The sequence below is a fragment of the Mesoplodon bidens genome (genome assembly GCF_964165515.1).
Source record: "Mesoplodon bidens genome assembly, chromosome: 16".
In the NCBI taxonomy this organism is placed as follows: Eukaryota; Metazoa; Chordata; class Mammalia; order Artiodactyla; family Ziphiidae; genus Mesoplodon; species Mesoplodon bidens.
This window is the reverse complement of record NC_138173.1, coordinates 17,817,989-17,845,557: the sequence shown is the minus strand read 5'-3', so window position 1 is coordinate 17,845,557 and position 27,569 is coordinate 17,817,989. Positions and strand designations below refer to the sequence as shown.

Genomic DNA, 27,569 nt, shown 5'->3' with positions numbered 1-27,569 from the left:
TCTGAAATATCATCAAGCAGAATTTCTTTGGGGAAATCTGCATTAACAGAAAGCGGAGCACCGTTTATATTCTATGTTATCATTAATTGCCTCTTCTGTGAAGCAAAGTGGCATTTTCCTGGGGCAGGAAAATCCCATTATAAAATGCTGCAGGAATGAAGGATGCGTGTTCAGTCTTAGCTCTCGATTGCGTGGCCCGGGGGCGGGGGACTGGTGGCCCGGGAAAAGCGCAGCGTGGGCCGCCTGGGCGAAGCCTGGGTGACCCGCGCTCACGGTGCGGCTGAGCCCCGCACGGGCACATCAAGCGCTCTTCGGCTCTTGGCCTTGGAGTCAAAGTGCCCCGCGGGCTAACGTGTCCGCAGACGTCAGGAAGCAGAGTTGGGAACCAGGAGATGTGGTGGCCGCCCTGACGGGGCTGCTGGCGGCCCGGCACCTCGCTGGGCCGCTGGGATCCCAGAGCACCTGCTCTTCCGCTGCCTCCGGGTGGGGTCGCCGCGGGGAGGGAGCCGGGGCCCGGAGCTTCGATCGCGGGCGCCCTGGGCTGAGGCGCCCTCCCCGCCCGGCTCAGGACGGGCGCGCCGCCAGGGCTGGGGAGGGGCGGCGGGAAGGGCGGGGGCCGGCGCGGGGCAGGGCCAGGTCGGGCTGCTCCGGGGCCGGCGCTCTCCGAGAAGCCCAGCGCTCGCCCCGAAGGTGTGCGGAGCGCGTGCCATGAGGACCCTGTGGATGGCGCTGTGCGCGCTGGCGCGGCTGTGGCCCGGGGCCCTGGCCGGTTGCGCCGACGCGGGGCGCTGCTGCCCCGGCCGGGACCCCGCCTGCTTCGCCCACGGCTGGAGGCAGGACAGGGTCTACGGGACGTGCTTCTGCGACCAAGCCTGCCGCCTCACGGGGGACTGCTGCTTCGACTACGCCAGGGCGTGCCCAGGTGGGTGGCGGGCCAGAGGGTGGGCAACCGGCCGTTCGCCCGCAGCGGAGGGGCACAGCGCCCCAAGCCAGGGACCGCAGCCCGGCAGCCAGGTGTCCCGGTGCCGTCTATCCCGGCCCACCCCGGACGCCTCCATCCAGGGTCCTCCAGCACCCCCCTCTCTAGGTGCACCCCAGACTCTCCATCCTAGGGTCCCCAGCCCCCTCCATCTCGGGATCTCCCAGTCCTCTCCGTCTAGACCTACGGCTCCAAATGCCCCCATTCCCACCGGAGCCTGGGTGGAAGGGGCTGGAGCCCTGGTGTCTGGAAGGGCGCTGGCCACCTCGGCCGAATGAATCCCTCTGCTTGGGAGCTGCGGCTTGGTAGGGCCACCTCCCACCTGGAGAGATGGCGCTGACAGGTCCCAGAGGCACGCCCCTGTGCCCGTTCCGATGCGTGCAATCTGTTAACCCTGGAGAGGGGTGATGGGGGGCGGGGAACGTGTAATTATCCCACTTGGCGCCGAGGTCTTGTCCTGGGAGGGTACTTTCTTCTGGAGAACAAGTTCCTGGAGGACCACGGTTGTCCTCACCTGCACTCCAGCGTGTAGCGCAGCCCCTTCCTCCTAGGAGGTGTTCCATATATTCGTTGAATTCAGTTTTATCCATATAGCAAGATAAAGATTTTTATCTCAAAGTTCCTAGTATGTTTTAATCTTGCCGGATTTCCTTTAGGGTCCATCTTTTTCATCTTTAAATCTCCCACATTATCACAGCCCCTAGTATAGGCTCAACAAATGCTGATTTCATTAAATTAAAAGGTAAAGGAAGACGTGGTGAGTACAGTCCTGAAAGACAAGGCGTACCTGAGAAAAGCCAGCTCTGGAAAGAAAAGTAGCCCTGCGCCCTGATATCCCATCACTCCAAAAGCCACATATACATTAGGGTTTGACCTCAAGGAGCCCAGCGTTGCGGGATCTTCAGCATCTTCCTGGTGACCTGCAGGGCTGTGTCATTCCCCGGGAAACCGGATGCCTGGTGGAGACTAGCACCCCTATTGCCTCTTTTCTGCCGGGAGAGGCCACCAGCCCACCGCAGGACGGTCACCCAGGCCTGCTGCTGAAAGAACACAGTTGAAAAGCATTAAGATTTTTTTTTTTTTTTTTTTTTTTTTTTTTTTTTGCGCTACGCGGGCCTCTCACTGTTGTGGCCTCTCCCGTTGCGGAGCACAGGCTCCGGACGCGCAGGCTCAGCGGCCATGGCTCACGGGCCCAGCCACTCCGCGGCATGTGGGATCTTCCCGGACCGGGGCACGAACCCGTGTCCCCTGCATGGGCAGGCGGACTCTCAACCACTGCGCCACCAGGGAAGTCCCAACATTAAGATTTTTAAAAATCTTGATTGAAAGCTAATGATTTACCTGAGAATATTGATCTTTTTGATAAGCTTCTTTCCCTATTCTGCTCCAAGGCCAGGCTACTTTACTACTAAAGTAAGGTGAAGAGTCAGTTACTCAGGGGATGTAGTACCCTTGGGCCGGGCGTCCGCTCTTCCCTCCCCACAGAATCCTCCCTAAACTCCTGTTCGCCTCAGTTACCTGGATCACCCAAACCTTTCCACCATGGCAGCCTCTCTCACTAACCTTTTCTCTCAAGGGATCTGCCTACATTTTAAAGGTAAATACAGAATTCCTGCAGTTCAGATAATGGGCCCCGGTCTGTGGTAAGCACAGCAATACAAAAACAATGAAGACACAATCTCTGCCCCCTGGAAGTTCAGAGCCGAGCAGGGAAACACACACAAAACCATTTGCAATATGCTCAGTGCCAAAATAATGGATCCGGGAAGCCAGAGAGGAAAAACTCAGAAGACCAGAGGAATTCAAGGAAGACTTCCCAGAGGAAGTAATGGGCAAGCCTGGTCCCAGAGAATGAGGGAGAAGCCTCTAGAAGGGGAAGGGGAGTTCTAAGAGGAAAGCATCTCATGGCCATTCAGTGTTCCCTGTGGGCATCAGCGTTTTGTCGCTAGGCTAGGCCCTGAGGCTCACCTGGGGAACAAGACAGACAGTGAACGCCGCTAGACAGGCGAGTGTCAGGAGGAAAACCGGCTTTTTCGTGTGCCCTAACGCGCTATGAGGAGCTGCAGAATCCTCCAAGTCTCTATTTGGTCAAAAAATAAAACCCTTATTTTCAGTCCAGAGATATTAAAACAAAGAGCCTATCATTTCGGACTGAGGATTTATTGGGGAAGTCATGGCAGAAGAGGGAAGACCTTACCATCCCGGGGGAACTCAGAAAGAAATCCCAGGGCCTTTGTGGTTAGGAAGAGGCTGTGAGCTGTGGACAAAGAAGCCCAAGCCAGAGAAGGAAATGGTGGCTGCTAGAATTTTTAAAGGAGCATTTTCAGGAGCCTTAAATGCCCTTCCCCAGGGAGCTAACAGAGGCTTTTGCAGGCCTAGGCAGAAAGCAGACTGGGGATGGAAAAGGCTCCTCATTGGTAGATTCTCTGTGCCTGGTGTTTTGCGGGAAGGCAGTAAGAAAATAGAGACAATTGGAAGATGGCCCACTTGGCGAGCCCAAGCCTGCTCTGGCCTCAGAGCTGAGGGCGAGAGTGCAGGGCAGGACGGAGCCGAGATGCTCGGTCTCCTCAGCCCTGGACCAGCATCACAACTGTGCTGACTTGGGGATCTGGGGAAAGGGGAGGTGGGCCTGCATTATGAACGTTTTCCAGCTGCAGGAACTGGGGCTTTCAGAGGGCTCTCCTGTCACCCGGTGGGCAGCAGAGTGAGATCTGAACCCACGCTGCCTGCTTTCAAGTTGCCATCCGCCCCGTCTGTTTGTGGCAACTCACAGCTGTAATTGATCATACCACATAAGGTGCAGCGGCGCAGAGCCTCCAGTTATTCTATGTACATAGAGCCATTCGGCCTCTTAGAATCCACTTCCTTCTTACCTAATGTTAGGTTAACTATTGATGCTGCCCGAAGCAGTTTTGACTGAAATGACATTAAACGTGCATGAAAAATGTAACTGTCAGTGGAACTCACTTCTAGCCCTTCTGATTTTTTCATCTTGAGAAACACATTATTTTTTGGTGTGGCTAAGAGATGACCGTACTGGAACTTTTTTTTTCCTAAATAGAAAGTTGTTGTTGTTTTTAAATTTTATTTATTTTTGGCTGCGCTGGGTCTTCGTTGTGGTGCACGGGCTTCTCATTGCCGGCAGCTTCTCTTGTTGCGGAGCACGGGCTCTAGGCACGCGGGCTTCAGTAGTTGTGGCACACGGGCTCAGTAGTTGTGGCTCGCAGGCTCTAGAGCACAGGCTCAGTAGTTGTGGCGCACAGGCTTAGTTGCTCCGCGGCATGTGGGATCTTCCCGGACCAGGGCTCGAACCTGTGTCCCCTGCACTGGCAGGTGGATTCTTAACCACTGCGCCGCCAGGCAAGTCTGAAAGTTATTTTTTTACTCAGTAAAAAATAAAAATAAGTTGAATCTGAAGAATTACTAAACTGCCCAAAAAAGTCAGTTCTGAAATTAATCATCTCAGAAAAATCTAATTATGTTGATGGTATGGGTTTCAACACCAATAACGTATCTTCATAACCACCCCCCACCCCCCCAGAGGATAAAGGATAGAGAATTCTCCACTGGCTGAGCCTGATCAGGGATGGGGAGAGGCTGAGGAGGGGACAGGTCTGAGTTACCCTGCCCTGAAAGAACTTCCTGGAAGGCTTGCTTATCAGGCTCATAACGCGCAGTCTCTAACTCATCAGCTGGGTTCGTGGAGTCTGCATTCTAAGACCGTAGAAGCAGTAGGTTGCATTGGGTCTTGGATGAGCAACTTAAGGACAGAGTAATCATTAACCCAAGTGGAGCAGGACAAAAATTGAGTCGCCTCTATAGCCCAGTGTCTTCTCCTAGATTTACGGGGAATCCAAGAAACCAACTGGCTGCACTCTCCAGGTACCTCCCAGCTCTCAGTTTCCTTAGGTCTCACAACCCACCCAAGTATTCTTCATTTTGGTCTCCCTTTATGGACGAGGCAACCAGAGCACAGAAAGGTCAAACAGTATGTCCAAAGTCACACAGCTAATAAGTGATGAAGTGAGACTTGAACCCAGGAGCTCTGGGTCCAGAGCCCACATGTTTAAACATTACGTTTTCACTGCCTCGGAGAAACTAGACTTTATGAGAAGCTGTGGACTTTGTGGGTAGGCTCCATATAAATCCTGGTAAAGTGAGTGAGTCTTCTTTCTCCATCAACTGTATGCCCCTCAAGGGTGAAAACATGTGTCTCGCTCCTCTTTGCAATCCCCTAAGAGCTATTGCAGTGTTGTTTACAAACATTTGTCCAAAAAAATATGACCACTGGTTTCCACCTGGAGGATGTTACCTGGACTTCAGAGGGCAGTGCCATCTGAGGCATATCCACATGTCCTTTTTAAAAATAACATTTTCTGGGAATTCCCTGGTGGTCCAGTGGTTAGGACTCTGCACTTTCACTGCGGAGGGCGTGGGTTCAATCCCTGGTTGGAGAACTAAGATCCTGCAAGCCACCCGGCGCAGCCAAAAAAAAAAAATTTCCTTCCTGATCACAAAATATATGTTTGTTGCAGAAAGTGTAGAAATGCACAAAAGAAGAAAAGAATTTACCTGGAAACTTCCTACCCAGAAAAAGCATCATTATCTTTTTGATTTTGATTCCCCTTTTTTCCCAGGCTTGCATGGGTCTAAAATTCTGTTTTTCTAAGGTGACAGTTCATGTCCCTGTCTTGTTACCATTTCATAAACTTGTCCAGTTAATGTCTCAAAAGAAAAAAAAAAAAAACCTACCAGGGGCCAGATAACAGAAGTTTCTGCAAGAGGAAACAAATACTTGATCATTTTATTGGTGCTTTTTGAGGGGGTCCATAGGCACTTGGGCAATATTTATGCTCTCCTTAGTCTTTCAGAGAAGTTGTGACAGGGTTCCTGGGAAAGGGTACACATACATAAGGAGAGGGAAAAAGGCAGATGACATACAGTTAAAATTGTGTCACCCTGAGATGTGTGTGTGTGTGTGTGTGTGTGTGTGTGTGTGTGTGTAAAGGGACAGTTTTATTTTTCCTCCATAGATTGTCGAGAAACAGAAGTTACGCATCAATGGTACTGCTGCGGGTAAAGTGTGAAAAGAATATTTCCTTAGGAATGATAAGGACTAGACCTGATTAGAACTTAACAATGTGAGGGAGAAAGGGCTTGATCGTGGGTGGCCTTCAACTTTTAGGTGGCAAAGAGCCAGGCAGGCAGGGCCAGATTACAAAGAGGAAGGCTTGAGTGTCTGTGATTAACCAAGGTGAGGCTACATGAAGATAAGCAAGGCCTTACATTAAGAAGAAATAATCCAGACTATATTTAGGAAATGAAGGAGCCTGGCTTTCAGCTCAGTTTGCTGCCGTGTTTGTGTGTGTGTGTGTGTGTGTGTGTGTGTGTGTGTGTGTATTTGGCATCACCAAGAAAGGCATTAGAAAACAAAAGTTTTTTTTTAATTACCCTTTGGTACCTACATACTGAGAATAGTGTGTCTAGTCCTGGTTGCCGCCTCTCACCGGGCTGTGAATGGGTATGGGGAAAGTCCAGTGGTAATTCTGAGAGGGGAAACATCTATAGAGAGATGTGTCCAAAGGCTGCAGGGAAGGGGGCCTACTGAAACAGTAAGTCCACCAGTGGAACCGATAAGATAAAAGGGGGCCTACTGAAACAGTAAGTCCACCAGTGGAACCGATAAGATAAAAGGGGGTCTACTGAAACAGTAAGTCCACCAGTGGAACCGATAAGATAAACACAGATTTTTTTCCACCATATTCTGAAATTCTCAGGCGAGGGAAATTGGACTCAAATAAAAGGAAATACCACTTCACGCCACAGATGTTAATATTAAAAGAGCTTGTCACTTTCAAGAGGTGGTACTGGCAGGAGATATAAATGGATTAAGAAGGTCTTGACATGGGCTTCCCTGGTGGCGCAGTGGTTGAGAGTCCGCCTGCCGATGCAGGGGACACGGGTTCGTGCCCCGGTCCGGGAAGATCCTACATGCCGCGGAGCGGCTGGGCCCGTGAGCCATGGCCACTGAGCCTGTGCATCCGGAGCCTGTAAAAAAAGAAGGCCTTGACAGAGTGTGGCCGCCAGGAGAAGCTGGGCTCTACCTGACCTTAAGGCGTGGAAAGCAATGTTCCTTCCAGTGGCCACCCTTTGGGGCCATCCTCGCCAGGAGAGCCCAGACAGCTGTCGCCCAGTTTAGGAATGTCTTCTGTGTTTGGCTCTGGGAGTGTCTGACTTTGCCCCTGTCCTACCGGCTTTCCTTCCCACCCTAGAGCCTCTGTCAGTGCTTTGGCTTCTTACTTCCAGAGTCTGTTTGGATGTAGAATTTAATTTAGAAAGGAGGAGGAACTCACCCAATGCCATTTCATTCATTCATTCACTCACTGATTAGACAAATATTTACTGAGCACCTGCCATGTGCCAAGTGCTAGGCACGAAATAAAAAATTTGGCAATAAACAAAATAAATAAATATGTAATTTGAATTATGGAGATGTTAGAAGGCAAGGAGCACAGAGGTGTGAGAGGAAATAATTTTGTGGGGTGTGTGTGTGTGTTTGTGTGTGTCTAATGAGATGAGCTGGCCAGGAAAGGACTCCCTGAAAATAAAATAATTCAGCTGGACCTCAAGGATGAGCCGAACCCAGCCATGCCCAGTGTGGGAGGAACATTCCAGCAAAAGGAAAACACAAAGGTCCCAGAGTGTGAAAGAGCCTGGGTGGGTGTGGCAGAGGGGTGAAGAGGCCAGAGTGGGTGGAGCCTGGGGCAGAGGGGGCACTGGGGGTGCCTCTGGGTGGGAGCAACGGGCAGGCACAGGCAGGTCACCCAGGACTATGTGGGCCATGCAGGGAGGTTGGATTTTATTCGAAATTCAATGGCAAAGCCATGGAAGGAAGTTAAAAAGTCATTAAAAAAGAAAAAAAAAAGATTAGTGGTACACCTTTTAAGGTAATTGTACTTGGATACGACTGGATATCCTTGTTAGGACATGGAAAAATGTACCCTACTCTTGTGTGCAGATTCGTTATTGAACTGTATAACTTACTTTTCAGCTCTTGGCTGTTCTCCTCGTGGCCGTAGTGGGGACGTCTGATAAACAGAAAGCTCCAGAGGAAGGGGTACTAGCTGGTACATCATGAAGGGCTTGATGATTCCTTGTGCTCCGGATCTATCCACTGTCTCACTGCCCAGTGAGCCCAGAGCCAGAGGTGCCCACTGGACCCAAAGTAGAAGCTTAGGAGTCTACTTCCTACCTCTGTTCTCTTCTATGTCTTCTTCTCTGTCTCTGTTCCCCATTCCCTTATTATATTTCCTGGGATCACCTCCCCAAATAAATTGCTTGCATTCAGATCCACGTCTCAGGGTCTGCTTCTGGGGAAACTCAACCTGAATGTTATGTTGAGTTGAAACAAAGGAGAAAAAAAGAGCTTGCCGCTCTTCCAGGCACCCATTAAATCTGGGCTTCTTCCCTAAAAGGGGTGGGAGGGTGTCATCAACTCCCAAGTATTAAGACACAGGGAAGCTGGGGCAAATGGAGTCAGGAGATCATTCTGCTCACTAGGTAGCAGTCTGCCAGCCCCCAGTGACAGCCAGGGAAACAAGAAGGATGAGAAAGCCAGATTTGAAGAAAGAATATTTTGATATGCTAAGTATAGATGTGAGTTAGGTAACCTCTAGTGGGAAGGGAACAAGAGCACTAATGGAAGAGTTCAAAAGGAAATCTGTGTCATGCGGCTGAGATATATGACTTGTGGTAATAAATCTCTCACAAGTTTCTGTACTTCTCCCAAGCTCCGTGACCAAAGATCACCTGTGACAAATTGCAATCCAAATAATCAAAAGTTCACAGGTTGGGCTTCCCTGGTGGCGCAGTGGTTGAGAGTCCGCCTGCCGATGCAGGGGACACGGGTTTGTGCCCCGGTCTGGGAAGGTCCCACATGCCGCAGAGCGGCTGGGCCCGTGAGCCATGGCCGCTGAGCCTGCACATCCGGAGCCTGTGCTCCGCAACGGGAGAGGCCACAACAGTGAGAGGCCCACGTACCGCAAAAAAAAAAAGGTTCACAAGTTAATTAATAATAGAATTTTTTGTGCAGAATAGGAATGAATACTTCAGACTCATTTTCCAGCTCAAAATATTTTGTGGAACCCCTTTCCACTGGTGAAAATCTATGTGAACTTTTTTCACTTTCTCTGACAATAAAGTCCCCGAGATGTTATTGTTCAGGGCCCCAGAACTTTCTGATTCTCTTTATGAGGCTGTTAAAGTCATGAATTGGAAAGACAGGGCATAGTATTTTGCCAAGGACAAACCTTAACCCATAGGAACAACAGTTGATTCAATGATTCTGTGATTTGAGGACTTTGCCTATTGGTCAAACCAAATAAAATAAACATTTATGAGACATGAGACACAAATACTGAAGAAATACTGAGAGACTAAATTCATCCCCCCATGTCAACTTTTACCATATGGATAGGGTGTAACCCAAGGCCATATTACTAAGTTCTGAGTTAAAGCCATGGCAAAGTTGTATCTTTTTAAAAAGTGCTCCCAGGACTTCCCTGGTAGTCCAGGGGTTAAGAATCAGCCCTACAATGCAGGGGATGCCACTAAGCCCACGTGCTGCAACTAAGACCTGATGCAGCCAAAAAAAAAAAAAAAAATTAAATATTTAAATTAAAAAAATAAAGTGCTCCCTACTTAGGCTATAACTATTTTTTTTTTTGGCTGTGCCATATGGCATGTGGAATCTTAGTTCCCCAACCAGGTATCAAACCCGTGCTCCCTGCAGTGGAAGCGTGGAGTCCTAACCATTGGACCACCAGGGAAGTCCCACAAAGTTGTATTTTATAGTGATGTCTAAATGTTTAATCTTTGAATGAAGTGTATTATTAAGTGTAGTTCAAGTTCAACCTATCAGGGCAGGACTAGCTAGACTCAGGGATGAAGAGATTCGAGGGAGAAAGAGTTATTAAAGGAATTAAGGACAGAAGGTGTCTTTCTCAACCAGCTCCTAATCTGGCAGCCTCTTTAAATGCCTTCTGGTTCTATGGGCCCATTAAATCAGGGGACTGTGAAAATAAAATGGGAAGGTCAACAAGAGATGAAGAGCAGGAAGTGACCTGTTATTGATTTTCCAAAGGATGTGTGCACTGGCAGATACTGGGAACCAACTCTCATGTGGCTCGTTCTTGCTTCGTTAGGTAGGTGACATGTGATGCCTATGAGTGTTTAGATGATTAGTAAAAGCATGTTTTAAAGCAGTGTGAAATTTTTGGATTACTGACCGAGCTTTATGTTGTATGGGACCCTTTTCATGTCAGGTGTAGTTACATGCTACCAAATGATACAGCTTCCAAGTGCCATGAACCCTCAACTAGAGTTTGCTGAGAGGCAAAATGAGTTTTTTCAGGTACAAACTGTTGGAAGTCCAATCAGATTTCAAAGAAGTTCAGGTTTTTTCGTGGTGAAGACTCTGGAAACTTGAAAGTATGAGGGTGATTGGGAAAAGTGGGTCACATTTTGTGGGAAAGAAAGAGTTTTGGCATCCGGTTCAGGGTACATCTTCTGTCTCCTTGTCCTTTTCTTATATCCAGTTCCAAGTCCTCAAGTAATTCAATTTAAAAACTCATTACAGGGCTTCCCTGGTGGCGCAGTGGTTGGGAGTCCGCCTGCTGATGCAGGGGACACGGGTTCGTGCCCCGGTCCGGGAAGATCCCACATGCCGCGGAGCGGCTGGGCCCGTGAGCCATGGCCGCTGAGCCTGCGCGTCCGGAGCCTGTGCTCTGCAACGGGAGAGGCCACAACAGTGAGAGGCCCGCGTACCACAAAAAAAACAAAAACAAAAAAACAAACAAAAAAGACTCACTACAGTCGTTTTAAAAGACTCTTTGGGATTTTAAATGAAAAAGCTAAATGTGCAACCACATTGATTTTACAGTCTTGCACAGAGCATTTGAGAACCAAATTCTCACCCTGACTCTGCCTTTTCATGCCTGACCCTGGCTATTCTTACCCTCTGTGGGCCCTGGCTGCTGGTCTCTAAACTTCGCCTCTTACAGTGTATGAGTCTCTGAGCCATGGAGGATGAGACTAGAGCACCCAGGAGAAACCTGCTGGGTAGGGGTCCTTGGTGCGGCCTAAGTCATGTTTTATGGAGGCACATTTCCTGATAAGAACTGACCTGGGTAAGTGATGGGATGATTGGTGGGAGAAATACCTTTTATTTTTTATAATTTTTTTTCCTTTATGTTTTCTACAATGAATGTGTGTTACTGTTACCATAAAAATGTTCTGGCCAGAGGAGGATAAAGTTACAATCAAAGGAAAACAAGAGCGAAGACCTAATCTAAGCCCAGGGAGTAAGAGGAAGTACCCTGAAGGCATCAGTCTCTTTTACTCGGGTGTGTCCTGGCTCAGACCCATCTTCGTGATCCTGGAACATCCGCCTGCCTCTAACAGATACCCATTTATCAGTTCACCATCAGGGCGGGTGGCATCAATGTCAACTGGGGGTGTTTCCCCCTGATCCAGGGCCGGGTCCAGGCGCCGTGTACGCGGGCTGAACTTGACTGTGTGCGTTGGCGGGAACGGCCTGGCAGGCTCTGGGTTTGCTCAGGTGTGCGTCCCGTCGTGCTGTTTTTCAGCTCGCCCGTGCATCGTGGGGGAGTGGAGCCCCTGGAGCGGCTGTGCGGACCAGTGCAGGCCCACGGCCCGCGTGCGGAGGCGCGCGGTACGGCAGGAGCCCCGGAACGGCGGCGAGCCCTGCCCGGCCCTGGAGGAGAGAGCCGGCTGCTTGGAGTATGCGTCGCACCAGGGCCAGGACTGCGGGCACGCCTTCGGTACTGCGCTTTCCCTGATCGCTGCCCCTGGGGTCTCTGGTGACTTTCCATCCCTTCGTCCCATAGAAGGCCATGTGCCAGGCCGGGAAATTTCCATGAGCTGCAGGGAATGGGATGGGCCAGTCTGCCCAGAGGAGATAGGAAGCTCAGGAAATACTTGATCAAGGCATTATACGTCCGTCCGCTATGTAAAGGCCTCCTCCCACCGCCTCCCAGTTACAACCCGGCGGTGGCCCCTTTGCCGCTGTGCGTGTGTGCCCAGTGTAACGGACGCGCACCGTGGTTTCTGAGCAAACTCAGTCAAGCTGACCACAAAGGACTTTAGGTAGGATGAGAATATTTCACTCAGGCTAGGATGTGTCCAGTAAGGTTAACCCTGTTTCACCTTTCAAGGTCATTCCTGTTGAATCACGAATGCTTGCATACATGTGAAAAGAGCAGAAAACAGAGAAATTCCGAAAGGATGATAAAATGATTAAAACACCTGCCTCTCCTCTCAAGCCGACTGGATTGGAGCTGATGTGATCAGATCTATGATTTGGGAAGGTCGTTCTGGTTGTGGCCAAGGAGACCAGGAGTCGGCTTGATCTTGGGTCAGCAGCCAGAGGAAACTCACACAGAAATAAACAAAAAGGCCAAAACAGGGGTGTTAATCGGGATTGAGTCTGATAGAGCGAAACACTGATTTCTCAGGGGAGCAAAGATCACATGTTTTTCATAGGGACCTGGAAAATTCCATGTCAGCGTGACCCTCACTAAGCCATTTTCCCCCTTTTTTCCTCCCACACACAAATATTTGTTGAGAGCCAGGCACTGGGCTGCATGCCAGTTACAACGGGGCGGGGGGGAAAGTTGACATGGGGTCTGCTCTCAGGTAGATCACAGTCTAGTGGGAGGGGGAGATGATACGCAGATAATCCTAGGAAACTAATCACAGAAAATTACAGCTTCAGTGTGGTGCCACAGGTACTGAACAAGGGAGAGGTGCAGGGAGCTGTGAGTGTGTGTCGTAAGCAGATTCCCCCTGGCCTTGGTGGAGGAGGGGATCCCCAGAGGCCAGGAAGGGAAGTGACTTCCCTGAGGATGTGGAGATGAGGCTGAGAAATGCAGAGCTATCTAGGCAGAGAGACCAGTGTAGTGGACCAGACAGTCAGGTGTAGGGCGTGTGAGGGCTTTGGGGACGGATCTAGGAAAAACGCATGACCACGAGACTCAGGAACACACAACAGCCTTACAGGGTTGCGTGAGAGGGGATGTCCAGAGGCTATGATATGGCGACCCCCATACAGAAGGGGAAGAGAGGAATCTGCCAGGAGCTTGTGTGTCTAGGTGATGTTAGCCAAGCAGCATGGTTTGGAGTCTCTGGGTGAGAGGCCTTCAGAGGGCAGGTGCCATGACGGCTTGGGGTCTTATAACCATAAGGCTTTACCTTATCAATGGCCGGCAGGTGTTGGGTGTAATTTCACAGGGTATGCAAAACAGGCAGGACCTAAATGACTCAAAATCTGCTTGTGTGGCTATTTTAAAAACAAATTGGGGCTTCCCTGGTGGTGCAGTGGTTAAGAATCTGCCTGCCAATGCAGGAGACACGGGTTCGAGCCCTGGTCTGGGAAGATCTCACATGCCGCGGAGCAACTAAGCCCATGCGCCACAACTACTGAGCCTGTGCTCTAGAGCCCGCGAGCCACAACTACTGAGCCCGTGTGCCACAACTACTGAAGCCCGCACGCCTAAAGCCCGTGCTCCGCAACAAGAGAAGCCACCGCAATGAGAAGCCCACGCACTGCAACCAAGAGTAGTCCCCGCTCGCCGCAACTAGAAAAAAAGCCCACGCACAGCCACAAAGACACAGTGCAGCCAAAAATAAACAAATTAAATAAATTAATTTTTAAAAATTGGATGTATAAAACTTTGAGTTTGGTGCCAGTAGGTTTTGAGGCTAACAGGTCTCAGCCTGCTGTGAGAAAATAAACCACCTAGGGCCCATCTTTGGCTGATTTATATAACACGGGGGAGGCACAAGGCCCCTATGAGAAGCCGAAGGAAGGCCAGTGTGTGGGGAGCAGAGAGGGAGGCTTCTGGGCTGACACCCCCCTGGATGCAGGGCCTTGGGGTCCCTGTTTAGGATTCTGGTCTTTCTCTTAAGAGCCGTGGAAAACCACTGGGGTGGTTTCTGCAGGTGCCAATGTGATCAGATCTGTGATTTGAAAAGATCTCTTGGGGAGTGGAGTGGGTAGTGTCAGGGCCAGGGCAGAGGCCCTTCACGGATACGGCAGTGGAGTTAAGCTCGCAGGGAAATAATTTAGGGCTCACAACAACGGTCACAGAACGAGCTCTCATTCAGCTCAGGCACTCTGCAGAAACACTACAGAAAGGCTGGGGGAGGAAGTCGCTGTGGGACATTATTGCTTTTTTGGATGGCTGTCACAGCCTGTAGCAGATTTATCAGAAAAAGCAACTGCACCGTTCAGTTATAGGGATTGGCTGCTAGACCGTATTCCTGCAGCACATCTGAATCTTCATTGTGGCTCCAGGATGCCCAGACCCCTTTCCCTTCCCAGCCCTGGATCTCTTCAGAGCAGGATGGTGCAGGTCACAGGAAAGGGAACAGGAAGCATGAAAATGCATATCTTCTATTTATTTGTATTTTCTTCAGTTTCTTTCATCAGTGTCTTACAGTTTTCAAAGTAGTGGTCTTTCACCTCCTGGTTAAATTTATTCCTAGGTATTTTATTCTTTTCCATTCAAGTGTAAATGGGATTATTCTGTTAATTTCTCTTTCTCATAGTTTGTTCCTATGTGAAACTGAATTCTTTTATTAGTTCTAACAGTTTTTTGGTGGAGGCTTTAGGGTTCTCTCTATATAGTATCATGTCATTTGCAAATAGTAGCAGTTTTATTTCTTCCTTTTCAATTTGGATGCCTTTTATTTCTTTTCTTTTACCTAATTGCTGTGGCTAGGACTTCCAATACTATGTTGAATAAAAGAGGCAAGAGTGCCCATCCTTGTCTTACTCCTCTCTTAGAAGAAAAGTTTTCAGCTTTTCACCATTGAGTATGTTAGCTGTGGGTCTGTCATATAAGGCCTGTATTATGTTGAGATACGTTCCTGCTATTCCCAGTTTGTTGACATCAACAACATAAATGGATGTTGAATTTTGTCAAGTGCTTTTTCTTCAACTTTTGAGATGATCATATGATTTTTATCCTTCGTTTTGTAAATATATCACATTGATCGATTTGCAAATCAATGTAACCATCCTTGCATCCCTGGAATAAATCCCACTTGATTGTGGTGTATGATCCTTTTAACGTATAGTTGGATTCAGTTTGTTAATATTTTGTTGAGGATTTTTACATCTATGTTCATCAAGGGTATTGGACTGTAATTTTCTTTTTTTATTGTGTCCTTGTCTGGTTTTGATATCAGGGTAATGCAGGCTTCATAAAATTTGTTTGGAAGGTTTTCCTCCTCTTCAATTTTTTGGAAAAGTTTGAGAAGGTTATTAAATGTTTTTGAATGTTTTGTAGAATTCTCCAGTGAAGCCGTCTGGTCCTGGGCTTTTGTCTGTTGGAAGATTCTTTTATTACTGTTTCAATTTCCCTACTAGTAATCAGTCTATTCAGATTCTCTATTTCTTCGTGATTCAGTCTTGTATGTTTCTAGGAATTTATCCATTTCTTCTAGGTTGTCCAATTTGTTGGTGTATAATTATTCATAATAGTCTCTTATGATCCTTTGTATTTCTGTGGCATTAGTTGTAACTTCTCCTTTTTCATTTCTGATTTTATTTATTTGAGTCCTTTTTTTTTCCTTGGTGAGTCTAGCTAAAGATTTGTCAATTTTGTTTATCTTTTCAAAGGACCTGCTCTTAGTTTCATTGATATATTCTACAGTTTTTAGTCTCTATTTCATTTATTTTCACTCTGATCTTTATTATTTCAGGAAGAACTGAAATAATATTTTTAATCCTCATGAAACCAGGACTTGATAAACTGAAATTCTCAGCCTACCAAAATGGCAAAGGACACTAAAATGAAGAGATTCACTCACAGGAAAACATGTTCTAGAGCAACATACACAGGGTGTGGTTGTATTACCTTTTGTCAATACCTCAGAAAGCTGGAGGTAACAAATTATCACAAACTTAGTGACTTAAACAACACAAATGTATTATTATCTTAGAGTTTTATAGTCAGAAGTCAGACAGGTCTCACTGGGCTCACATCAAGGTGTAGGTGGGGCTGAATTCCTTTCTGATGGCTCTGAGAGAGAATCAGTTTCTTTACATTTTCCATCATCCAGAAGCTTCCTTTTCCCATGGCCTCCTTCCTCCATCTTCACAGCCAGAAACATTGCATCTTTCTGTGCCTTTCTTCCACGGTAACATCTTCCTCTAACTCTTTGAAGGACCCTTGTGCTTACATTCAGCCCATCTGGATAATCCAGGATGATCTCCCTATTTTAAGGTCAACTGAGTAACAACTTGAATTCCTCTTTGCCTTGTAACATAACATATTCACAGCTTCTGGGGATTAGGACATGGACGTCTTGGGGAGGGGCCATTTTTCTGCCTGTCACGGAGGTAGGGCAGTGTCATCATTCTTGGTTTACACATGGAGACATTGGAGCTCAGTGACATGACAGAATTTGTAAAGGGACCAGAATTAAACCTGGATCTCATGGCTTTAAATCCTGTGGGTTTTACCCCCTCGATAGTTTTGCTGTTAAGTGTTATCATTAGTTATTATTATTATTATATTACAAATTAATATTGATATTGTAAAGTCATTAATGTTCATATATTAGTAGTAGTAGTATATTTTAAAATCACAGTTACAGAATCTGGTAATTAAGTAGAACTATAAAGGCCATGCAAGGCCGGTGCATGAAACATGATCACTGAGACACTCTTATTAATGATCAAGTAGCCATTGCATTCCTTCTGTTTCATTTAACATGCATCATGAGTCTATTTCTATCATAAAAACAAATGCAAAAACCCATATTATATATTTGTTTCCCATACTGACAATTGTTTATATGCGTTTTCCTCTTGCGAGATTGCTGTGCATATCGTGAACCATATACTTCCAGGCTGGTGTTATTTGTCAAATTTTCATTCTGTCGTCTTCTACACATATCTACAGACCAGTGGTTCTAAGCCTGCTTTTGTGGCACCCCATTGTGTCAGAGGGCTTTATGAAATTCTCAAAGCAAATTTAATTTACTTTCACGTTCAAAGTAAGTATGTGCAGTGCCACGCTTTTAGAAGTGGAAGTTGTTGTAAAAGCGAACAGTGGTAGGTTGATGGGATGCCAGAAAAGCTGGCAGATAGTCTGTTAACAAAGAATCTATTACATTGAATATTGTTGCCAGGAAGGGGAAAGGAGGGGTAGCTGGCGTTTATTGAGAGCCTTTGTCCTGGGGCACCGGTTACGTGCTTCCACACAGAGGCAAAAGCGGGGCTGGAGGCAAAGATCAGTTCTAAATTACTTACTGCTCTTAAGTAATGAAAAATTGAATTTCTGGGGGATGTTGAAAAGCGGTGCTGGTTCAGAGCTCGCCAGGAGATCTGGATTGTTTACTTTAGACTCTTGCCAGAGGGAAGGACGCCCCTCTCAATAGAATGTGCCACCAAACCAAGCCCGGGCTGGAGGAGGCAGGAAACGGAGGAGACAAGGTCCAGGGTGACTGGCTTGCTTCTATGATGGGTCATAAGCACAGAGGCTTGACACTGGGCATGGATAATAAGTCTTAAAGAAGCTAGTGTCTATACTGGGGCTCCTGCTTGGTCCTTTACTATTTATTTTCACTTCACTTAACCTTGAGTAGCCTCAGTCTTCTGTTGAGAAAACCTGCTCAGAACACCTCTTGACAAAACTTTGGTGAAGATCCATAACATACGTCGTGAAAGCACTTTGTAAACGAGCAGGCTACACACAGCAGGCTACACACGTACAAGGTGCCATGCTGCTCCAGGCGTTCATCTGCGCCCACCATGAGCCCTCCCCGACCTCCTGGACCACACTTCCCGCCCCTCCCCCATGCCTGAGGGAAATCCGAGGGTCAGGGCTACCATCTCCCTCTCTCAAATCTCACTTCGCATTAAGGTCAGTGATCAGGCACAGAAAGGGAAAACACAGCCGAATTTAAGCAATTCATCGGTAATATGCTGCAATATTGAAACTTAAAAGAGTGAAACTTTGTCATCTGCATAGCAATAGAGGCAGCCTGCCGCATTTAGACATGAGCCTTGAATACGTTTCTTAACCTCTCTGGATCACAGTTTCCTCATCTGTGAAATGGGGAAATAATAGGGTCTATCTCAGATCGGGGTTATGAGAATTAAATGAGTTAACACATGAAAAAAACTTAGCATCATGCCTGGAAACTTAGAGGTGCATCACTGTTAGCTTTTATTTTTATTATCTTAGAACTTCTTCAGATTTTGTATCAGAAACTATAGTCATACACTTGCCCTCTACTTCCTAACCAAGTTTCCCACCCAGCCCCCAAGCTACACATTAAGTGCATTGCCTTTGAACTTTTGTAATAATACCTGCAGTACAAATTAGGAGCTCAGATAAATGTTCTGCGCTAAAGAAACACATCCTGAAAATGTTATAGTTTGACTGACATAATGTTACGTGGATGTCGCAGTAAACGCATTCTTCACTTAGTGAATAAGCCTATAAATGCGTCAGAAGAACAGAAATGAAAACAATACATGAGAAAATGAAAAGCCTTTCGCTGTTTGTGTTTCTGATAATTAGATCTAAGAGAAGCAGAGAAGGATCCTAACGTACATGCATTCACTTGTCCTTTTTGATTCTGTCCGTGGATTTTGGAAGTTCAAAAGCTACAGTCACATTTAGAAAGAATGACATGTTCTCTTTGGAAAACAAACATGTTAGCACAGCGAGGAAGAGCCACTCGGCTGGGAGTCTATAGTTTACACTAGATGTGGGTAGCGTTCCGACTCCAGAGATTAGGTGCTCAGACACACGGGACAAAAGCGGTGCCTGCGACGCTTAGGATCAAGTGGCTACGCTTGTCTTATATTCCCATGCCGTAGAAAAATGAGTCCTCATTCAGAAAATCTAAAGAAGAATTAAGGCTGCCATCTTGTGGCAGGAAGGAGCTTAGCAAGATGAACATGCAGGCTTGAAGCCTCTCTTTTGCTGCTGGTACCCGCACGCCATTGTGCCCTTGTTGATGATGGGCATCGCAGAAGTCAACCTGAGCTGGTATCTCCCCTTCCTGGGATGGTCCAGTTTCTGAAAGGAGAGCTAAGAAGGCTGGTTGAGCCATCTCAGCTGCAAGGCTCAGTACAGGAACAGAAGACCTCAGGGAAGTAGGACCCGTGAACCTTGGTGGCAATTTCATTCATTCATTCATTCATTCATTCCTTCATCGACCCATTCATTCCTCGCACACATATTTATTGAGCATGTAAATGTGTGAGGGCTCCCGTGACGAACAAGGCAAAACCCTGCCTTTCTTGCATTGACAGCAGGGTGGAATCAAGAGGTTATCTCCAGGTGCTACACAGAGCAACAGATGTCCCCCCAGACTTAGAGATGAAATAGGAGGTAGACAAACAAAATAAGAGAGCAGAGGTGGGAGGGAAGGATTTCTGGCTGTTTTCTTTTCTCCCACCCAGAGTGTCAGAGGTGGGAGTGGGGAGAGGGGAAAGGAGAGATGCTTTAGGACCTTTCTTCTCTGAGTTTGGTGTGGAGAGAGTGCTATGCTGGCCGGCACCTGGTGGTCACACCCTGGGTTCTATGGTTGATGGTGAAACTTCCAGGCTGTGGTTATCAGAACACCTGGGAACACTGACCCTTTCCTCCTTTTGTTTTTTCCCTTTCTCATTTCCTCTCTGGTTGTCTTTTTTTTTCTCCTTTTACCCCCCTTTCTCTCTCCTTTTCCTTTATTCTTTCTCTTTCCCTTTTCTTCTCTGTGTCTCTTCTTTCCATTAAAAAAAATCCTCTCCCTTTCTCTAGTACCTTACTTTTTTCCTTGGTTCCCCCAACCCTGCCCATCTTTTTATGATTCCCTCTGGGCTGTGCTTCCTGGCCCCTCTCCTGCCTTTCCACGTGGTGTTATCACTGCAGACAAGCGTGCTTATCAAAAGCCTGCTGTTCCCTACCCTACCCAACTACACTGCACAAAGCTTTATGGAATTCATTTCTGGGGACTCTGATTTCACCTCCTTGCACTCCTTGATGGTGTCCCATAGATTTAGGGATGGAAGGCTTTAGACGGGTTTGAAACCAAATTTGGGAGATGTTGCTCTGGGTACTTCAGGCTTCACGTGTTCAAGGTCATTCTCCTTTTCCAGTCCCTGCCTTTATAACCACCTCTGCATTCAACAAGGAGCGAACAAGACAAGCGGCCTCCCCACAGTGGTCCACAGACACAGAGGATGCTGGGTAACTTGCTGGGTTTTTTTTTACTTATGTTTTTCCGGTTGGCCGGTCAAGTCAGCCCACAAAGGTAACTTGCTACATGGGTTTTCTTCTGTTATTTGTTCATTGACAAATGTGACTCTTTATCACAGAACTGGGAAGTACTTGTCCCTCCCCTGTTTTATGTTTAAAAAAGATTTGTTTCTGGGGTCTGATCCCTAAGAAGAAACATGCTGCATAAAAATGAGATGATACTATTTTGTCAGTCCCACTAAGGATGCTTATCTTATAGTCCTTAGGGGACTGTGGACTCCAGCACCACCTCCATCTGGTGAATTTGAACGTGGCCTCCACCTGAGCTCTGAGGACTTTATCAAGACCTAATGGCTCAGGCTGGGAGGAACCTCTGACCTCATTAGAAATCCACCCTTCTGCGGTCAGAATAGAGATGCCAGACACACTGCATGTTCTAACCCCCACACTACCTCTCACTGCTCCTTAGTTTTTCCTTCTTGTAAAATGAGAATATTAATTCCTACCCCGTGGGTTGCTATGAGAATTTAATGAGAAAATATCATTGAAAAGATGTCAGGGTTAAGCTGTCTGAAATTGACTGAAGCTACATCAATAGAATTTCCTACCTTAATACCTTAAGGTATCTAATAAATAATACTTACCGTCATTAAAGATCTTCTTTGAAGCAGATTCTCCAGACACTTTCCATCTAACTTTTTACAGCTCATAATTGTATGGATTAAAAAAAAAAAACTAGCCCATTTTAGCATAGTTAGGACCTAAAATGTCACATTGCTTTGTTTCCCTGAAGAATTGCAAAACTGTGTTGCTTTTAAGTACAAGACTCTAAAATATTCATCCATGTCTGGATGCGCCCCCAGAGCCTTCAGAGTCTAGTCACATAATAGAGTGTTTCCCGCAGCTCAGTATAAGGTGACACTAGTCTGTTACAAGAAAACATGTCTCAGCTTCCCATGTCCTTTTATCTGTGATGCCCAGTGTAACTTTGATGCTTGACTTCAAGTCAAAACTCATCTCATTAGCCCAGATCATGCAGGTGAGCCAGGTGGAGAGAACAGGGAAGGCCCCAGGAATGTTTGTGGGGCAGAAAAACACAAGTGCTGGCCTGGAAATCCAGGACTAGCCCTCCTGGGGCTCACATGTTCTCAGGCTCAAGCAAGGTCTTGTTCACTTTCTGTAATTCATTAAAATCTCAGCAAAGTTATCAAGGGCAATTTTCCTGCTGAAATGTGCTTTTAGACACAATTTCGTGGTCAGACTAGACAGAATACGAAACAAGTTTCTGCAAATTCGTGTTGACCAGATAATTCAACCATGGACTGAAAAACAGCAAAAACGTTCAGTTGTCAGTCAGACATCATAGTTCAGCGAATAAGAAACTTGACAAGGCATTCTGTGACCTGTGACCATGCAACGCCCTAACTTCTCCGGGCTGTCTCATGTCCTCGGGGGGTTCCAGCCTTCCTAAGCCTTCCTCCAGCGTTAGGCCATTTCTAATTAACAGCAAGTGAAATTGATCCTTTTTATTTTGCTCTAGATACTGTATGGAGTTCAAGACAGAGTCATTGACTCACCACTGCGCCATGGAAAACCGGCCCCTGACCCGATGGATGCAGTATCTCCGAGAGGGCTACACGGTGTGTGTGGATTGTCAGCCTCCAGCTATGAACTCTGCGAGCCTTCGATGTTCTGGAGACGGCCTGGACTCTGACGGGTAAGGGAGGGAAACTGGTTGGAGGATTTTTCTTGGTGCTCATTTGGGGAGGTCTGTCCTCTCCATGTTCTGAACAGCAGACCAGGATGTAGCAGATCAAGGCATGATTTGGGGAATCAAAACAGTAAGGAGAACATTCCATCTGGCAATTCCAGAGTCCAGGACCCAGTTCATACTCTGGGACTTAGAGGCTCTGTATCAGAGATGCGTGAGTGAATTTGGATATTGGGGTTCAGGCCAAGCTCACAAGTGACTACCGAAGACCTGCACAGTAGCAGCCATAGACACTATGTAAACCGATGAGCTTGTCTTTGCTCTAATAATACTGTATTAATGGACACTAAAATTTCAATTTTATATAATTTTCATGTATCATGAAATATCCTTTTGATTTTCTTTCACTCTTTAAAAACATAAAAATCATTCTTCTCTATTACTATTTTTTTCATTGAGGTATAGTTGATTTACAATATTATATTAGTTTCAGGTATACAACATAGTGATTCAAAATTTTTACAGATTATACTCCATTTATAGTTATTATAAAATATTGACTATATTCCCTGTGCTGAACAATATATCCCTGTGGCTTATTTATTTATTTTGCACACAGTAGTTTGTACCTCTTAATCCCCTCCCCCTAGTTGCCCCTCCCCCCATCCCTCTCCCCACCTGGTAACCACTAGTTTGTTCTCTATATCTGTGAGTCTGTTTCTTTTTTGTTATATTCACTAGTTTGTTGTATTTTCTTAGGTTCCACATATAAGTGATAACATACAGTATTTGTCTTCTTAGGTTCCACATATAAGTGATAACATACAGTATTTGTCTTTCTCTGTCTGATTTACCTCACTAAGCATAATACCCTCCAGGTCCACCCACGTTATTGTAAATGGCAGAATTTCATTCTTTCTATGTCTGAGTAGTAGTATATATACCACATATCCATTTCAACCATTGATAAACACTTAGGTTGCTTCCCTGTCTTGGCTATTGTACATAATACTGCTATGAACATTGGGGTGCATGTATCTTTTCAAATTAGTGTTTTCGTTTTGTTTGGATATATACCCAGGGGTGGAATGGCTGGATCATAAGTAAACATCATTCTTAACTCATAGACTACACAAGGGGGTGGGCTGGATTTGGCCCATGGGTCACAGTCTGCTGAACCCTCCCCAGGTGATTCATACCCACAGCAAAATTTCAGAATCACTGCTCAGTGGGGTAGTCATAAAATCATGACTGAGATAGTGGCCATGTGCCCAGCTCTGCAGGGTCAGAAACGCTTTTGATGTTCGGAGCCCCCAGTTCCCAGTGTGGGGGGCAGGGGGTTCTCCTCGCACAACAAGAAGCAATTCGTGGGACACCAGCTGGGCATCCAACAGTTTAGCTCAGTTCTGACACTATCTACCTGGAGATGGCAACAGATTCCACAAGGTGAAGGGCTCAGTCCTACAAGACCGCTCCCTTCCGCATCCCCCTTCAAATCCCATTCTCAAGCTCAGGCTGTTACCTGTGCTTCTGACCAACTGGCTATAAATCGGAGATTCCCATGACCTCCTCTTCAGGTCTGATTAATTTGCTAGAGCGGCTCACAGAACTCAGAGATACATTTACTTACTAGATGACCAGTTTACTGTAAAAGGATATAACTCAGGAACAGCCAGATGGAAGAGATGCACAGGGTGTGGGAAGGGGTGTCATTCTCCCCACATCTCCACGTGCTCACCAGCCTAGAAGCCCTCTGAACCCTGTCCTTTTGGCTTTTACGGGGGCCTCATTATGTAGAGGTTTGCAGGAGAGGAGAGCCAGAGAAGTGACAGAGAAGCTCCAGGCTCCAACAGATTTGTGAACTCAGCCAAGCACAATGGTGGCAGGGCCAATTGATTAAATCATTGGCTATTGATTGATTCAACCTCCAGCCCCTCTCTCCTCCCTAGAGATTGGGGATGGGAGGTGGGACTGAAAGTTCCAACCCTCTAACCACCTGGTTAGTTCTCCTGGCAACCAACTCTCAACTTCAGGTGATTCCAAAAATCACCTCATAAACAAGACATTTGCATCACTCTCAACATTTAGGAAATTCCAACGGCTTTAGGAGCTGTCAGCCAGGAACGGTGGACAAAGACCAAATGCACATGAAAAATATATTTTGGTCATTTGAATGACCAAATATATATTTCTTGTAAATCATCATATCACAGAAATCTACAGAAATCTATAGATTGTCCAAAAGAATTGACCCTTGAAAACATTTTACCACCCTAAAAATCCATGCCAGTCCTGTACTTATCTACTAGTTAAATCCGATAACACTATTCATAACCAAAAGAAGGGTAGAATTTGTGATGGGCATGGGTTATGGTTTTAAATATGTCAGACAGAACTGTGAAAAATACAGATTTGAAAGAAAAATATGGACCTTCCCAGTTAATCATTATTCCCATAGTATATTTTAATATTTAATAACTTGAATTTATGTTTATTTGTCTCCTGTGCCCAACAGCCTCTGTACTGAGTACACATACGAACAGTAAAGTGGGTAAGGAATTCACATGAAATAGAAACTTAATATTTAGACTTAATATTTTCCTGACTACCTCATCCATATTTTATTTTATTTTATTTTATTTTATTTTATTTTATTTTTTTTCTTTTTGCGGTACGCGGGCCTCTCACTGTTGTGTCCTCTCCCGTTGCGGAGCACAGGCTCCGGATGCGCAGGCTCAGTGGCCATGGCTCACGGGCCCAGCCGCTCCGCGGCATATGGGATCCTCCCAGATCGGGGCACGAACCCGTATCCCCTGCATCGGCAGGCGGACTCTCAACCACTGCGCCACCAGGGAGGCCCCATATTTTAACTTTAAATGAATATTATAATTTAATTTGTATCTGTAAAGCACCTTCAACCCAGGCTGAAATTCCAGTGACTTTAAAAATAATAATTTCAATAATATGGCTTTTTTCTTTTCACTGCTCCCATTTTTCATTATGGAATCAAAGAGCTGGAAAGGATTTCAAGGGAGAGTTTGGTTCAGACCCCTCTAATTTATTTTTTTTTAAGAGGGTATTAAATCGTTTATTGATTACACATGATAATGCATGATACACTAGCTACATTCCCATCTATAACTTTATCTGGTACCATAATTCAATTTAGATATATTGCACAGGATATGCCAACAATCATATATTAATAGTCAAAAAACTCCATGACTTGGCTTGGGTGACCCTTTTCACGGTGAACTCCAGGTCACAACGCAGTAACTGTCAGTTCAACTACACCAAGGTCTCGGAAGACAGTAGCTTCTCCACCAAAGCAGGTTGTAAATAAATTTTGAACGGAACCTGGCATCACCCTGAAGGCATTCTAACTTCGCACTGTTGGGGTAGTTTACCAAAATGGCTTCAGAGTAGACTAACTTTACACAGCACATTTAAAAAAAAGACACATTTATTCAAGCATCATGATCAGACTATTACATTTAGCAATCAACAGCATGGGTGCAAAAAAAAAAAAAATCTACATTAAAACTCTTTGTTGGTATGCTTTACACTTTCCACAGAACAGAAACTAAAATAACCTGTTATACAATTAGTCACAAATACAGTCCTCGAGTTTTTTTGCCCATACACATGAGTATTGTCAAAACATGTCTTCTCTGTAGCAGCTAGGCCCTGCCACCACTGTGCTTGGCTGAGTTCACAATCTGTTGGAGCCTGGAGCTTCCCTGTCACTTCTCTGGCTCTCCTCTCCTGCAAAGCTCTGTTTCCTGGTAGTCATCAAAACCTCCTGCCACTGCCATAGCTCCTGCTGCTGCTGCTGCTGGAACCGCCATAGCCACCTTGGTTTCACGGTTCGGCAAAGTATTGGCCTCCACCACCATAGGGGAGAACTTGTACCTCCAAAGTTTCCTCCTTTCATGGGTCCAAAATTTGAAGACTGATTGTTGTAACTGCCAAAATCATTGTAGCTTCCACCACCTCCAAAATGGCTTCCATTGTTACCAAACCCATTATAGCCATTTCCACGGCCACCATATCCCCCGCCACCGCGGCTGCCACCAAAGGCACCTCGACCACTGATGTTTCCTCCATGACCAAAGCTGTCATTCCCACCAAAACCACCTCCACGACCACCACCAAAGTTTCCAGAACCACTTCGACCTCTTTGGCTGGATGAGGCGCTAGCCATCTCTCGCTTAGATAGGGCTTTCCTTTCTTCACAGTTGTGGCCATTCACAGTGTGGTATTTCTGAATGACCGTCTTGTCTACGGAGTCATGGTCATCAAAGGTTACGAAAGCAAAGCCTCTCTTTTTGCCACTGCCTCCGTCAGTTGTGATTTCAATCACTTCAATTTTCCCATACTGTTCAAAACAATCTCTTAGGTGATGTTCTTCAGTGTCTTCCTTAATGCCACCAACAAAAATCTTTCTCACAGTGAAGTGGGCACCAGGTCTTTGAGAATCTTCTCTTTTTTCTAATTTTTTTTTTTTTTTTTTTGGTGGTACGCGGGCCTCTCACTGTTGTGGCCTCTCCCGTTGCGGAGCACAGCCTCCGGACGCGCAGGCCCAGCGGCCATGGCTCATGGGCCCAGCCGCTCTGCGGCATGTGGGATCTTCCCGGACCGGGGCACGAACCCGTGTCCCCTGCATCGGCAGGCGGACTCTCAACTACTGTGCCACCAGGGAAGCCCGAGAATCTTCTCTTGAGACGGCCCTCTTTGGTTCCACCACTCTGCCATCCACCTCGTGTGGCCTTGCCTTCATGGCTGCACCCACCTCCTTCACAGTGGCATACGTGACAACCCCGAAGCCTCTGGAGCACCTGGTGTTTGGATCCCTCACTACCACACAATCTGTGAGTGCTCCCCATTGCTCACAATGGCTCCTCAGACCCTCATAGGTTATTTCAAAGCTCAAGCCTCCGATGAAGAGCTTCCGCAGCTGTTTGGGCTCTTTGGGTGACTCTGATATAGACATGACAGCAATGGGAGGGGCAGATGTCAACAATGCTTACTCGACGGCGTCCACAGGCAGAAAGGCCAGACCCCTCTAACTTAAATGTACACAAAGCAGAAAGCCATTTCCCCTTACGTAGCGCTTCATATACTCAGAGCAAGTGAGAGACGCGAATGCAGTAACCTCAAACTACAATCTCAACAGGGGGTGTTCTCAAATAGGGATTAATTGGTAACTTGTTGTGACAGAACCTGAAGAAGGGAAACTCAGTTTTGTGATCATTTTTCTTTAAATTTCAATTTGTAATACACTTCAAAACTCAAGATGTGATCATTTTCTAAAAAACCCCAAAAAACAACAAACCTCAATTTATAATTCTGTAAATTAAAATTTTCTTTGGTATGCTTTAGCATAACTCACATTTTCAAAATATCATTTCAGAAATCAGACCCTCCACTGGCAAGCAATTGGCAATCCTCGATGTCAAGGAACTTGGAAAAAAGTTCGGCGAGTAGAACAGTGTTCCTGTCCAGCTGTTCACAGTTTTATTTTTATATAGATCGCGATATAAGTGTTTCAAAATGTGTTTGTAAACATGCTAAATACTAGCAAGTCATGTTC

General features: G+C 46.3%; 1 protein-coding gene and 1 pseudogene across 2 annotated transcripts; one reads left to right on the top strand and one right to left on the bottom strand.

Moving 5' to 3' along the window:
• Positions 1-708: 708 nt before the first annotated feature.
• Positions 709-27,569, top strand: SBSPON (somatomedin B and thrombospondin type 1 domain containing; the record flags this gene model as incomplete). Its single annotated transcript, XM_081258162.1, has 5 exons — positions 709-922; positions 11,626-11,820; positions 20,166-20,256; positions 21,806-21,982; positions 27,390-27,569. 5 exons carry the CDS (start codon positions 709-711, stop codon positions 27,505-27,507), a joined length of 795 nt encoding a protein of 264 aa, XP_081114288.1. The 3' UTR covers positions 27,508-27,569.
• On the bottom strand, positions 25,124-26,980 carry LOC308629860 (heterogeneous nuclear ribonucleoprotein A1-like; annotated as a pseudogene). The gene is made up of 2 exons: positions 26,665-26,980; positions 25,124-26,445 (listed from the first exon to the last, which is right to left on the bottom strand). The product of its transcript is annotated as a heterogeneous nuclear ribonucleoprotein A1-like (transcript).